The sequence below is a fragment of the Polyodon spathula genome, chromosome 8, assembly GCF_017654505.1.
Source record: "Polyodon spathula isolate WHYD16114869_AA chromosome 8, ASM1765450v1, whole genome shotgun sequence".
Lineage (NCBI taxonomy): Eukaryota > Metazoa > Chordata > Actinopteri > Acipenseriformes > Polyodontidae > Polyodon > Polyodon spathula.
The window spans coordinates 21480655-21495465 of record NC_054541.1 but is presented as its reverse complement, the minus strand read 5'-3'; the positions used below and the strand labels follow the sequence as shown (position 1 = coordinate 21495465).

General features: G+C 38.6%; 1 protein-coding gene across 3 annotated transcripts in view; it reads right to left on the bottom strand.

Moving 5' to 3' along the window:
• LOC121319596 (serine/threonine-protein kinase B-raf-like) overlaps window positions 1-14811 on the bottom strand; it is a 67093-nt gene that overhangs the window by 38536 nt on the left and 13746 nt on the right. For all 3 annotated transcript variants that reach the window (XM_041257187.1, XM_041257186.1, XM_041257188.1), the window contains exons 3-8: window positions 14004-14270; window positions 11305-11408; window positions 9783-9885; window positions 6609-6757; window positions 1073-1192; window positions 278-437 (exon numbers count right to left, since the gene is read on the bottom strand). In XM_041257187.1, the coding sequence (XP_041113121.1) occupies window positions 278-437; window positions 1073-1192; window positions 6609-6757; window positions 9783-9885; window positions 11305-11408; window positions 14004-14270 (903 nt within the window). The remainder of the gene's footprint in view (window positions 1-277; window positions 438-1072; window positions 1193-6608; window positions 6758-9782; window positions 9886-11304; window positions 11409-14003; window positions 14271-14811) is intronic.

Sequence of the window (14811 nt, the reverse complement as noted above, 5' to 3'; positions counted from 1 at the left end):
AATTCATAACTGCTGTTAACCTGATCTACACTGGTTAGGACTTTACTTTAATAGAAAAGAGATTCTATTCTTTTAAGCTGATCTGTCTGCAATGCCATGTGGTCCTAGGATTAGCCCTGCTGCCCATCTCAATTGCAAAAATGTTTGAAGTGAGTTGACCAGAACAGAATACAGTGTTCCTAGTGGGGAAGGACTTGGGCATTATGTGATATAAGTTTAACCTTCCTTAGACTTGTATTTCTCAATTTTGGCAGAACTAAAACAATAAGCTACTCACATCAATATTGACCGGTTCTATGGTGTTGATGTGGACATTGGGAGCGGATGATGACCGGTCTCTCTGTCCAAACTGGTTCCGATGGTCTTCATCTCCTGGCCGGAATGACTGAGGAATGGGGATGGAGTTTGAAGGTGAAGTTGTGGGGTTGCACAAAGACCTTCATGAGGGCAAAGGAAGAAAAAGTGGTCAAACCTCTAAACCCTAGAGTTAGCTGGTGCTTGTCTGCTTTTCTTCTGTGGTGGTAAATGTACCTCCCTCTAGCAAGTCAACTGCTTTTCAACAGGGTTCGGGACCTCGGTTGTATCTGACTATCTGAAGTTTCAGGTTGTTCTATGAGAATGTACGCAAGTTACTGCATTAACGGAAGCCGGCCACTGTGAAGATTATAAGGACACTCACTGGTATGTGTGGTGGCGATAAAAATGAAGATGCCATAGTATGGCACAACAGCATATATATTTTTGAAAGCCAACTTTGTACACTGTACAATGGCCTTGGCTGTAAATACAGTACAAAACTAGAACTCATCAGTATGATGAAAAAGTATCCATTATATTTACATGTAAAAAGGTAAGTGAGATACATACAGCCATATTACCCCAGACTCTTTCAATTCATTTTGCTAGAATCTCCTGACTAGGTTTCATCACAATGGAGAAGTGTTTCTGTAGTACAACGTCCAGCAACCAAACCAAACTAATTTGGTGGTTTAAGCAGTCCATTTTTCTGGATGCATATGTACTATATATTTAAAACTGTACATGACCTACTGGACACTACATAATGCATTACCTGCTGGAATCGGAGGGAGGGGGGGACGGACAGACTTCAGACACTGGTGTGGTCCCCTCTGAGCACACCTCTTCCTGTGTGATTGGGTGGTGTTCGAAAAACTTGGAAACCAGCAGCAAGCTGTGGGCAGAGGGAGCACACATAAGACCTGAATTCAACAGAGCCTGGAGACTGGAATGCAGTGTAGTCAGAAATATGGACAGGAAGATCATATTATAAAAAATAACTTTTTAGAGATTTATCTCACCATGCCATTGCATTTAAGATACTTGCAAATCAAACTTTTATATACCAAATTCAATGGTAATATCTTTATTTGCTGACAAGTTCTAGGGAGATTTACTGCAGGTGTCAGTTTCTTGCTTGATAAGTTAAATTGGATGTGCAAACTTGGAATATAAAATAAGGGGTGGGCACCAATATCAATATTTTTATGATATCGTTCATTTCCATATCGCACTATCATGGAATTTAAAAACAAATTCACATATGCTCACAGAGACATAATTGTATTGCTACTACTGCTAAAAATACAAATGCAGTATAATCAAGCTTATTTTATAAGATACAACAAACCCTATACATGCCAATCATTGTTAGTCTGTTAGGCAAACATCATACTTACAGTATTATTTAACCATTTTATTCTATTGATTGTTGTTTTTCTTTTTCTAAGAACCCGATCAACAAGTGTATTTCAAACATTCAACAGCTATAAATCAAGAAAAACAACAATGCCACAACCTGTGTACCCTCTCTCATATGCTCTATTCCCTTTTCTTCACCTGTTTCCTCTCCCAGGGCAATCCCTTACTGGAAACTGTAACCTGTTTTCAAAAAGTGCAGGCCTCAACTAATTAAGAAACAGGACCGTCTATTTTAAAAGGGATACACAACTAAATACAAACTTAACACAAAAAAACAGAATAAAACAGAAAAATCTGCATAAATAATTTGATATTGAGATAGATTTGGGACACACACACACACACGGGCAGATCCAGACTTTCAAACTGGAGGGTGCTCAACTGTCGTGAAGGGGGAGGGGGGGGGGGTTACCTGATACGAAACATACTGTTAAAGTAAACAATATTTTGTCATTTATTGTACAGAATATTGTTTATTTTGCATAGTTTATGCCGTGGGTGCATTCTGTCTATAGCTAGCTGTATATATCGTTATGGATTGTTTTTCTCATAAATCATCAAAAAGCCATTGAGGATAATAAAAATAATAATAATAACAATAATAATAATAATAATAACAACTAGAACTGGCAGTTTAATGGCTCCCAAACCCCAGTATCAGTACCCGTCTAAGCGTGTTTAGTTTGCAATGTGCCAAGTTTAAAATCAGCAATTTCAACTGTTCCACAGAAGAACATTTTGAAAGTTTTTTTTTTTTTCAAAAATGCATCAGGCAGCCATCTAGTTTAATTCAAGTTTCTTAAAAGTCGTATTGCTATAGTGTCAAGGATGATGCTTGTGAAGTTTCGAGTTAGTCGAGTAAACCGTTTGTCAACTGAAGCAGTTTTAAATTTCAGACGAAAACATACACGATATAAAGCAGTTTTCATGTTTGCCTATAACAGCACATTACGAGAAAAAAAAGAAAACTAACAGTGAATTAAAGAGCAGTGTTTTAATACTAAACATTTAGCCATTCTTTACATTTAAACACATGCATGTAGTTTACTACAGGACAAATAGGTTTTGTATCATTAACTGGAAGGAAACAATTTGTGTCATTATCTATAATAAGACATGAATTGTTGACTGATGAGAGCTATCAGTTAGGCATTGCACTTGGTGTTTTTTCTTTTTTTGTGCATTTTGTACATGAATGACTGTTAAAATTTGGTTACATTGGTTTTTTGCAACTCAACTGTCCCGTTAAGACCGCCCACGCAGCATTTGACAGGCTGCACATAATGTCAGTATATCAGCCGTGATGATTACTGGCTGTTAGTTGCGTTGGAAACTAATTATATCCTGTGATTACTTAGTAAAGTCCTGGAACGCAGCATTTAACAGGCTGCACAAAAAGCATAAACGTATTTGTGAGATGATATTAAGAGAGGTAATTTCTTAAAGAACCTATGGTGCATGGCGAGGGGTTTTTTCAAGAACTGTGAAGCAGGATGTGATATTTAGGAAGCACTTGCACCCAACTGTCACCAATTATTATTAACAGGTGAGGGTCTATGATTATTATACATATAGGTAGCATGGGCACAAGTTTGTCATTCCTGAATGTAAGGGAGTAGAAAATGGCAAAATACGCTCAGTTAAGCAAAGAAAAAAGACAGTCTGTAATTACTTTAAGAAACGAAGGTCAATCTTTAAGACAAATCGCAAGAACTTTGCAAGTGCCTGTAACTGCTGTGGCCAAGGCCATCACACGATTTGAAGAAAATGGCACTCATGAGGACTGAACAAGGTCAGGCAGGCCAAGAGTGACCTCAGAATCAGAGAACAAGTTCATTCGAGTCACAAGTCTGCGAAACCGGAGATTAACTGCCCCTAAAATACAAGCTCAGCTAAATGCCACTAGAAGTACAGATGTTTCAACATCAACTGTTCAGAGGAGATTGCGTGAAGCTGGCCTAACTGGAAGAATTGCTGCAAAGAAACCATTGTTAAGAGTGCAGAATAAGAGGAAGAGACTTGCCTGGGCCAAAAAACACAGAAGCTGGACGTTTGAGGAGTTGAAGTCGGTCTTATGGACCGCTGAGTGAAAATTTGAAATATTTGGGTCCAGCCGCCGAGTATCTGTAAGACGCAGAGAGGGTGAGCGCATGAGTTCTGCATGTGTGGTTCCCACTGTCTAGCATGGAGGAGGCAGTGTCGTGGTCTGGGGTTGCTTTGCTGCTGACAGAGTTGGTGATCTTTACCAAGTCCATGGCAAGCTCAACCAGCATGGCTATCATAGCATACTTCAGAGGCATGCCATTCCATCAGGATTACAGCTACTTGGGCAGTCCTTCATTATTCCGCAAGATAATGACCCGAAACACACCTCCAAGTTGTGCAAGAACTATCTGGCGAAGAAGGAAAGTGAAGGACAACTCAATCTAATGACCTGGCCTGTCCAGTCTCCAGACCTCAATCCCATAGAACTTGTATGGTACGAGCTATACAGAAGAGTCAAAGCAAAGCTACCCACAAGTGCCCTACATCTCTGGGAATTGCTGCAGAAGAGCTGGGAAGACATGTCGGGTGATTTCCTGCTGAAACTTTTTAACCAAATGCCTCGTGTTTGTGAGGCTGTTAAGGCAAAGGGTGGCTATTTTGAACAATCCAAGATTTAGAGACAATTTTCAATTTGATTACATTTGATTTGACAACATTGCTTTGATACTCACGTTTTGTATATTGTAACATGTTTTCATTTTCAAGTATTTGCAGAAACGTATATGACATAAAACATTGTCAATTATGAAAAAAAACTAGTTTCCAGCAAGTGTACTCAAACTTTTGACTGATACTGTCTGTGTGGGTGTTTGTGTGTGTGTGTGTGTGTGTGTGTGTGTGTGTATATATATATATATATATATATATATATATATATATATATATATATATATATATATATATATATATAATCTTGGCAGATTAGGGGGAAGAGAGGTAGTGGGGGCACTACAATCCCCAGAATGCCACAGGACAGAGTCAGGAGGAGGTTCACCTGGCTCTAAGCTTAACAGGAGACACCTGCCTGTTATTAACAGGCAGGTGTATCAAGGGACAGAAACGTTTGTTTAGGGCAGCCTGTGAGAAGGCAAAAGGCTATCGATAAAGGAACAAGGAAAGGTGTGAACCTTTGTGTGTGCTGCAACGCAGAAAAAAAATAAAAAAACTGCTTTATAAATCGGAAAACTGCTTAGCCATCCGAAGTAGTGAGGAACCTGAGAGAAAACGTATGGTTAGAACTTAAGGAGTTTTGTTTTGTTTTGTTTATTTTTGTTTGAGTTTTGGTCTCTGGGTCAGTATTTTAAAGGTTGCAAACAAGCCTGAGCCGAGGGCTTGGTCACATATGGTGTTGTGCCCCTACTGACCCAGCACAATTTAAAAAAAAAATAATAATGTCATGGAGAGTGATGTGAAAAGCATTAGTGCATTCGACTGCTGAACAACAGGAGAGCGTGGGGGTTGCCAAAACTGGAGGTGTCGGAAGTTGATGTTGGCAAGAATGGAGTTGTCTGCACCACAGCAAAAGTTGCTGCCACCGGAACAAGAGCTGCAGTCACTGGCTACAAAGAAGGGGGAGGCGGTGAGGAAACGTCACTGGGGTTTCCCACTGTGCCTTTTACTTTGTCCCCCCTGGAGGATCAGATGTCGCTGTGCCGGCTCCTGGGCTCTCACCTCTGCTGGCTGTTGCAATCTGGTCACCATCCTAAGCTCCAGTCAACCCTTCCACCACTTTTGGGTTTCCTTGTCGCTGGTTTTTGGTTTGACCTGCCCTCAAGCCCGCCCACAACAATGTGTGAAAGTGGACAATGTGGGGGTGGCTGAATTTTAAAAGGTGAGGGGGGGAAAGAAGTGGCCTTGGAATGGCCATTGCGTTTCGTACAAGGGGGAGGATGTCTGGCAGATTAGGCCGAGGAGAGGTAGTGGAGGCACTACATTCCCCAGCATACCGCAGGACTGAGCCAAGAGGAGGTTCATCTGGCTCTAAGCTTAATGAAAGACACCTGCCCCTTGATTACCAAGCAGGTATATCAGGGGACAAAAAGTGTTTGTTCAGGGCAGCTGATGACAAGGCAAGAGGCTGTCGCTAGCGTAACGAGGTACGGTGTAAACCTTTGTGTGTGCTGTAATGCAGAAAGAAAAATGTTTTGTAATTGGAAAATGGCTTAGCTGTCCGATGTCGTGAGGAACCTGACAAAGTGTGCAACCGGGCTGAAACTACTGTTCAAGACTTATATCTATATATATATATATATATATATATATAATATATATATATATATATATATATATATATATATATATATATATATATATATATATATATATATATTACACACACACACACATATGCTATATATATATATATATATATATATATATATATATATATATATATATATATATATATATATATAAAAAATGCGTGTGAGAGAGAGAGAGAACTATATACAAGGATATAAACACCATATTACAGCAGTCGGAACCATGAGAAAAAGGTCATGCAAAGGTAAATCTAAATCTTATAAGCAGACCAACATGTGTGTTAATCAGATATCAGTATTATATAACTAGTAGGTTGACACAACCCGATTCATAACATGGAATAACTTACTGAAAGGAAAGTCAATGCAAACTTTCATCGAATTTAAGCAAAGAGGTTCCCAAGACATGGCCTGAACCACCTTAGCCTATCACTTCCAGGTGCTGGAGTAGGTGACACTTTTAATGGAGCATTTATCAGATATAGATACAATTGGGACATACAGGCATAAGAGCCTCCTCTGCCATCTCTCCCTCTTTCTCACTTTATGCGGCAGGGAATGATAACAAGGTGCTGAACTTACTCTAGCTGGTCATAGTTGACACACATGAGTGGCACCTCTGTGCTGCAGCGCTGGTGGAACTTGTAGCCGCACGTCTGGCAGCGGAACCCTTGGAATAGAAGCTTTCGGCAGAAGTCACAGAAAGCCAGAGTGAAAAAGGTCTTTCGCACCTGACAGAGAAAGAAGGTGGGAGTAGAACTGAATACCGAAGCATACAAAATACCGAAGCATACAAAATTTAAAATTGCTCCATCACCTTGTTCAATTTCACAGAGATATAATACTGGTGGAAGTTTACCATAACCTTCCACAATGTAGTCTTTACTGCATTGCCAAAAAGATGACCCTGTTGTCAGTTGAGTTTACTTTTTAACAAGAAAATAATTTCAGCAGAATGGTAGAATCATAGAACAGATTTGAACTGTGTACCAACTATAAAGACCCTGTCAAAGCCTGATATGGAGAGGGGATAAAGCAATGCAGCAGTGAAAGGGCTAATTTTTAGTGGACATTCCTCATAATGAAACTTAAGTAAAAAACACACACACACACACACACACACACACACACACACACACACCTAACATTTTAACACAAAATTAGCTCTGTCTCGATTTTCACATCGGAGAGCTCGTCGACATTGTTAATTAAAAAAAGAAAAAAAAAAAAAAAAAAAAAAAGACCTCAATATGGTAGGCACTTGAATACATACAAGCTCTCCTCACAGGAATCATTTGAATACTCATAAAAGCTCTCCTCGCAGGAATCATTTGAATACTCATACAAGCTCTCCTCGCAGGAATCATTTGAATACTCATACTAGCTCTCCTCACAGGAATCATTAATTACTAAGGAAATTAGCCAATCTGAGGTGTCCTGAAAAATGTGATACCCCATAATTTCATTTTCTGTAGATAACCTCTCCTTAATTGTTATTGTTCCTTTCTGAAATGTTCGTGGGTTGGATCTAGTTCTTCCACCAGTGAAATTGTGAATCAAATCATTTGAGGAGACCCCTAAATTAACAGTTTCCTTTATTCTTTTTATGAATGGTGAGTTTCCACTGAACACATGCAAGAGCACAGCAAATGCTGAAAAATGGTTGGTTTAACAGTCTTAAGCAGGGGGTCAACTGTTGCACACTTAAAAAATTAAATTATACGACTCTGCATAAAAACTGTCATCTCAATCTCCTGCTGTGCAATGGAGACACTATGAGGCTATACTATGAACAGCATGAGAGCTCCCTAGTTTTCTCTGACATACATTTACTGTGAAGAAAAACCATCTAGCCAATGTTTTAAGTGCTGAAAAAAATGTTTTTTGTCCAAAAACCTTTTGATAACAGAGCTGCAGACTACGCAGTGATGCAGTCTTCATAAACAAGTACTGCTAGCCTATAGTATCTACCTGGGGTTGACATAAACAAATTTTAAGAGGACAGTAACAGGCCAACTATTATAGGATCATAGTCTCTACAGCTGTTGATCCCACCTTCAGGTCTGATGCCTGCTTTTGACTGCCACAGACAGAGACAGTCACTGTAGTCCACATACTTGTTTAACACTTCAGCTTTTTTTCTCTCCCTGCTATACAGCAATAGTAATGTTTATAAATGTACACCCTGGATTCCAATTGTCTTTAAACTGAAATTATAGCAGTTTAAAGCAACAAAACATGATGGTGTGTTTTAAAAAGGTAGGAAAATTAATGTATTTCTGTCTACAGTTCATTTGGGGTTCTACCTAAACTGCCATCACCGGTCAGGTGGGGCCAGTGTATGATCTGAGCAGTATGAGGTCGACAAGTTGAATTCCACGAGAATAGAAAAACAGATCAAATACTCAGCATAAGAAACGGAAGTTTTAAATTATAAAATGTATGTTACATTCCTACTACAATGATAACAAACAGAGGCACTTCTTAAAAGTATGTAAAAATCACTGCAAGATATGTCTTCTTTAAACTAACCTGGGAAAATGTTTAATAAAACATTGCAGCTGGAGAAACACTGAACACTGTAGAATTCTCGGGTCTGTAAGGTTTCAAATTACATTTTAAAATCACTGAGCTCCCAATTCTGTTTCTTTGCAAAATCCTTAGAAAAAAAAACTGACAATTTTCTTAATATAATATTTTGTGACGTGCAACACAGGGCTGTATCATATTTAGAAGTTAAACTTATTTTCAGAATTCAGTGATAAATCTGAATTTTCTGGAAAGAGCAACAAATTAGTCAAACTACAATTCAGTAAACAGATGTACAAACCTAAAAAAAATGACAAGAACATGTACAAAAAGTTTGCAAAATATATATTGTAGCCGTCAGAACATTGTAAATTTTGCCAAATTCTTTGCTGTTTTTTATGCTCTACTATGGCTATACATGTTGGTATACAGTATATAATGTAATGTAATTGAGAAACTCAGTGATGAGAAATGTATGTTGCGGTGTTTTTGTTACTTATGCAACAGTTGGCATTTTGTAAAACATTAATACAAGCATGCAAAAGAAAAATGTCACTATGGTAGACATCTACAGTATTAATATTATATTATCTGTGATGCTTTGCTGCACTCACACCATTTGAAGTGTTGCAGAAGACCCTAGAATGCAATGTTACTTTTGCTGTGTCCCATGTCTATATTGCAGCATTATACATTTTTTTAATATTGCAGACTTTAAAACATTTTAAAAATCACATGTCACTGGTCATAAATGATCTAGGGAAGACATTTACCAAAATTTACTCTGGAGCATTCACCAGGAAAATGAAAATGTCTTCTAAGAATCGCAGTGCAACAATGCTGGTTTTCTGTTCCCACTATACACCTCCCACCTCTGAGCACCAGTATTGAGCGCACAGTCTGGATACACTGTACTGGTTAAAAGAAAATTGTGAACATTCCCAAGTAAGTTCAAAAAAGGAATTCCATTGATTTACCTGCATGTATCAATACAATAAAATTACATTGAAAAACATATTGCTGCAATATGGACAGGACATACAAAAGGTAAAGTAATGCATTTTTTTCTTTCTGTTACACCTTAATGTAAATATGCATTGCTTGTGTCAAAATAAAGCTTGGGAAGTCATGCATTAGTAAACTGGGACATACAGACGTACAGCGTGTATGTTAGGTAAATATGGGTGCCCGAGATAGGATTTTGTTTTATTTTTACAATACACTTACAAAGTTGTGGGTTGTTAGCGGCACATTTTCTAACACCTCCACGTGTAGCTCCTCCCCAGTCAACCAGGAAATATCTGTGTCCCAACCAATCGGCTTCTTCTCCCTGGAACAGAGGAAACAGACAATGACACACAGGACAGAACTTTCTTCTCAATCTATTAAATGCATTTGATTTTTCAAGAGGCGCGTCTGGGTATTATATTAAAATTGGTCAGAAAAATACTGGTTCAAAAGTAATTTGACCATTTCACCTAGCAATGAAACTTGAAAGGTAGCAATAGGAGGGCATGGGGAAGAAGATGGTGTGGTTGACCTTGAGCAAGATTTTCAAAGCTTTTTTACTCCAATAATTTAGATTAATATTGTTTTTTAAAGAAAAAGAACCAATTATCTTACTAAAACGAATATATATGTCAGGTGACATGCATCCCGTCACAGCTATAAATCCAAATTTAGAAAATAAATAACATGAAAAAGTAGACTAGTATGATCTATAGCCACTGTATGCAAATACAAACATTTGAAACACAGACAGATGTCCTCCATATTCCCAATAACCTGCTAAGAAATGTCCTAGACATGTGGCTCAGGCCCCACCCAACTCGAAAAAGTTTTAAGAACCACCAGCTAGAAACCAGGACAAACACAGACGGAACGAATAGGCTCTTCTCATTTGCCAATTACCTTCTCTCCTAACCCAGTTTCCTGACAATTTACAAATGATTCTCTGTAAGTAAAAATGCAAGGGTTAAACAAGGATGACTTATTTTCCCCCAGAGGCAAATATAAAGAATGTGTTTTGGGTTTTTTTTTTTTTTGGTAACTGTATGGGCGAGTTATTTCTTTCTGAAAAACACAAATAATTCTAATCTTAACTTCACATTTTTAAGTGTTTAGTTTATGTACAGCGGAATTTACATTTAAAAAAAAAAAAAGTCCAACACAAAGTTTAGTGTCCTAGGAGCCATTGATAAAGGCAAAAAGTTTGTCTGGAGCCCTAACGGCATGATTAAATTACAGGTAAGCAAGTCATGCAAAGCTACAGGCTCTAGTCATAGTGGGCACTGTCCTGGATTTTATACAATAACCAGCAGTGATACTGCGGGTGAACCTCCATACTTTATACATTTTATTTTTTTAAGATACATTTTCCTGGGAATGGAATTTTATTGAAAATGTAAAACTTGTCACAGTGTGCACGAGTTAAGAATGACTGATCTTTTATACACAAAAAGACACAAACTGCAGAACGCTTACCGTTCTTCTGTGGGAAATGTGACTCCATGGTGCAAGAGTTTACTGTGGTCACATTGAGCACCTATATATGACACCACCGCCAATACAATATCTGACAGTGCCACCAAACCATCATCTTCCTCATGGTCTATTGATGCTACCTTCCAAGTTTTGTTTCTGTTTTTTATTATTCTACAGCATAACTGGTCCCTGTGTATTTCAAAGCTCAGTTACTACTCCATGCAGATTACTTTCAGCTGATTCAGACAAGCTCAGTGAAAAGTACCCCTCTGGTTTTCTGTAGACTGCACAGCACTCTGGAATGAGACCCCTCATCATCAAGGCTTTCTTGATAGAGTCCCGCACTGTCATCCCGCAGCGTGCTGGAACCTGCAGGGAAGAGAAATGCAGTCAGACACAGAAACACTCCCAGACTACCTTGTACAGCACTGCAACCAAAGCATGTCTTTATATACAGATTCCCAGTCGAACATCTATACTGCCACTAACCAGTACAGCTCAGCAAGTACACTTAACTCATGCTTAAGTAAACCAGTGCTAACTGTAATTAGGGCTTCTGATTTTAGGGTTCCATCTGATAAAACCAGATTTTTACTCAAATGTATTAATCTGTCATGATCCCCTAGTGTAGATATTATTAATCAATTAAATGTTTTAAAGGACCAAGGCATGTTGCTCAATGTGTATGACTAAATGTATCAGGTACGTTTTTTTTCTTTTCTTATTATTGATAAGAATGAAATGAGTAACTGTGTTTGCTCCAGGACTTAGAGACTGAGGGTCAATGTGGCCCCCTCCCAAAATGTTAGGGGGATATATTCTTCAGTGAGGGGGTCAATATGTTTGATAATTTCAGAACCAACTACCATTTCTTATTTTTGTTTATCAACATGCCAACATATCCAAACAAACAAAAAATAAAACAATAAAACAAAACCAAAGTCATGTTCATTTAGTATAGTCAGTTAGAAATTATATTTGTTATATTGAAATTATATTAGTAAAAAATGTAAATAAAATAGAAAACTGGTAGATATAAGGTGTCTCTACAAAAGTCACTTTTTGCAGCTGTTGTGCAGAAGATCTTCCTTTCCTTTTTGTTTCTGAACTTCTCCAGGGCCTTCCCATACTCAAATTACTTCCAGGGAGGTCCCTCAGGCCTATGACAAGCAAGGTATTCAGTCTGTCACTTGCCAGTCTGTTTCTGAGGACTGTCTTCAACACATTTTGAGCCCTAAAGCCCCTCTCCACATCTGCTGTATGAACGGGTAACACCAATGCCAACACAGCCAACTTCAATATATTGTGGAAAGTATCACTGTGATGCTGGTGTATCACAGCATAGACGATTTTCAAAGTAACTGCTGGGTTTTGTTCATTTCTTACCAATTTCTTCAGTCTGAGCCATTCTCCTTTTGTTTCCAGCGCAATGATGTGTTCCTTTTGCTCCCCTTTATCCTCCCCATATTTCTGTATTAGCAGCTCAGTCTTGTCATCTCCAAAAGTATCCGACTCATCTGCTGGAATAAAGTGGATCCCTCCTAAACCAAGCACTAAAAGGCAGCAACTAGATCTGTTGCAGATTTATGGGATCTTCAGTCTCGCTGCACCAGGACGTTCTGAATGGGATTTGTTTCGATTGAGCTTGTACTCTTTCTTTGTGTTGCAGTGTCACAGATGTTTGCCCCTTTGTAGTGTTGCATGGATCTTCCTGCTTCTGAGAAACATAGACAAGTGGGGTGCAACAGTCAAACAGCCTAACTGACTTCTGGCTACTTGTAAAGCTGGATTCACAATGGCCAAATCCAAATCTGTCTTCTGGAAAATCAGATTTAAATTGTGTCAGAATTTGGAATAACATCCATGAGCATTGACATCGCAGCTAAAAACTCAAATTATGTAGTATTTTTCAAAATGCCACTGCCTTTTCGATCTCTCTGCTGCTTTAACATTACAGCAAGAGGTTCCCAGCATCCCTGCTTCTAAAGCTGCATACAATGAAAACCAGTGAACATCATGTACCACCTTGATTTTCAAAAGAGGGACATCAGCATTTGTCAACAAAACTTTCAGGAAGTATTGCAAGGTCCTGCGGGTCATAGAATAACGCATTTTTATACATGTATCTCCAAGCAGAATACATAATCAAAATTACTTAACTAGGTTGGGGGCATGAGTTACACTGTTCTTTCTTTTGCAGACAACACCTGATCTGGAAGGTTTGAATCATAAACCAAAATTGGAGGAGCCACCTCCCCAAACCTTGATCGAATTCAGCTGGAATGACCCTTGTGTCTGTATTAAACAGAAGAATTTTCAAATAAAAGCTTGTGTTGTTTGTTTACGACATGATAAAAGAACCGATTAACCTCTACTCTGTGTGTGTGTAAAAATAAAGCATGACCCCCCCCCCCCCCCCCCCCTTTATTTAAGTTCATCTGAATGAATTGTGTGCCATATTAAAAACACCTCGTCTAATTTGATAGTTTTTTGCTTTGATACTATATTTCATCAAAAAAAAAATCATCTGGGAAGTGTAACTGTAGTTAAATATGGATATTTAATGTTCAAATGCCATTTGAATAGCTTTTTTAAAAATGTTTTATTTACTATTTAATTGTTCCTGCAACCTTAATGAATCTGGCTTATGTTGCTCCAATATTAAAATTATGATATAATTTTTCCAAATCTAATTGAGCTGAGCTTGTATGGTGAATCCTAAGTGCCAGGACTGAACAGACGTACTCATGCCTTTTAAATCATGTTATAATGTGTCCCTTCACCCCTCCACCTACTCTCCATTTAAAAGAACAGAGAGTGGGAGGGGCTGACAGAGTTGTGAGGTCATACCTCCATGATTTGAATGGAATGAGGAAGACTATTAAGTATCAGAGCCATTCTGAACAATAACCATAAAAAGGCCACTTTTTTAATAAGTAATTTACTCTTTAAACTTTAACTCACCACGGTTCTCTGCTTGTTGGGCAAAAAGACACGGACTATAGGTTTCTGGGGTGATTTGGGGTTACTCCAGGCTCCATCGGAGGGGGTCTGCAGGACAGCGAGGGTGTTGGGCGCCACAGGGAAGCATGCCGCACCTGCTAGCTTGGAATCAATTAGGGTGGGGGCGAGGGTGGGGCTGGGGAAATCAGTGCCATTTCCCATGGACTCCAATAGCTGCTGCTCACGCTGCTGCAGGGCGTCAAGCTTACTTGTGTACTCCTCATAAGCCTGCAAACGAGAAGAGCACACACCATGTTACATTACACAAAACAGCTCACAGTATGCAAAACTAGATCAAGCACAGGACAGAATGCGTGATTAGACCAGACACAAGCATCACATAAACAATCTCACACAGCAGTAAATAGAAACTTGGAGCCATCGGTATCTCCATGACCTACTGCTGTACATAAATTACATACAACAACGCAAGTGTGACAGAGGTAGGCATCTCCTAACATCCCCGGACTCTGACACTATCAATGAATTAAAGAATACTGCCTTTTCTCCCTGTTTAGGAATATAATTCTGTCCCACTATACAGACGCTTATGCTATTGTTGGGTATATGCATAGTGTGTGTTTGAATACAGTGTTAAGTATAATGCTTATTAAATTATTGTTTATAAAACACAAGCAGAGACAGACAGACAGACACACATACACACACACAATATGGGAAACAAGCGTAAAGTTTTTCTTTGTTTTGTTTTCTTGTTAAGCAATTACAGTACATTACATACTGTAGAACAGCCAATAGAACCCAATTC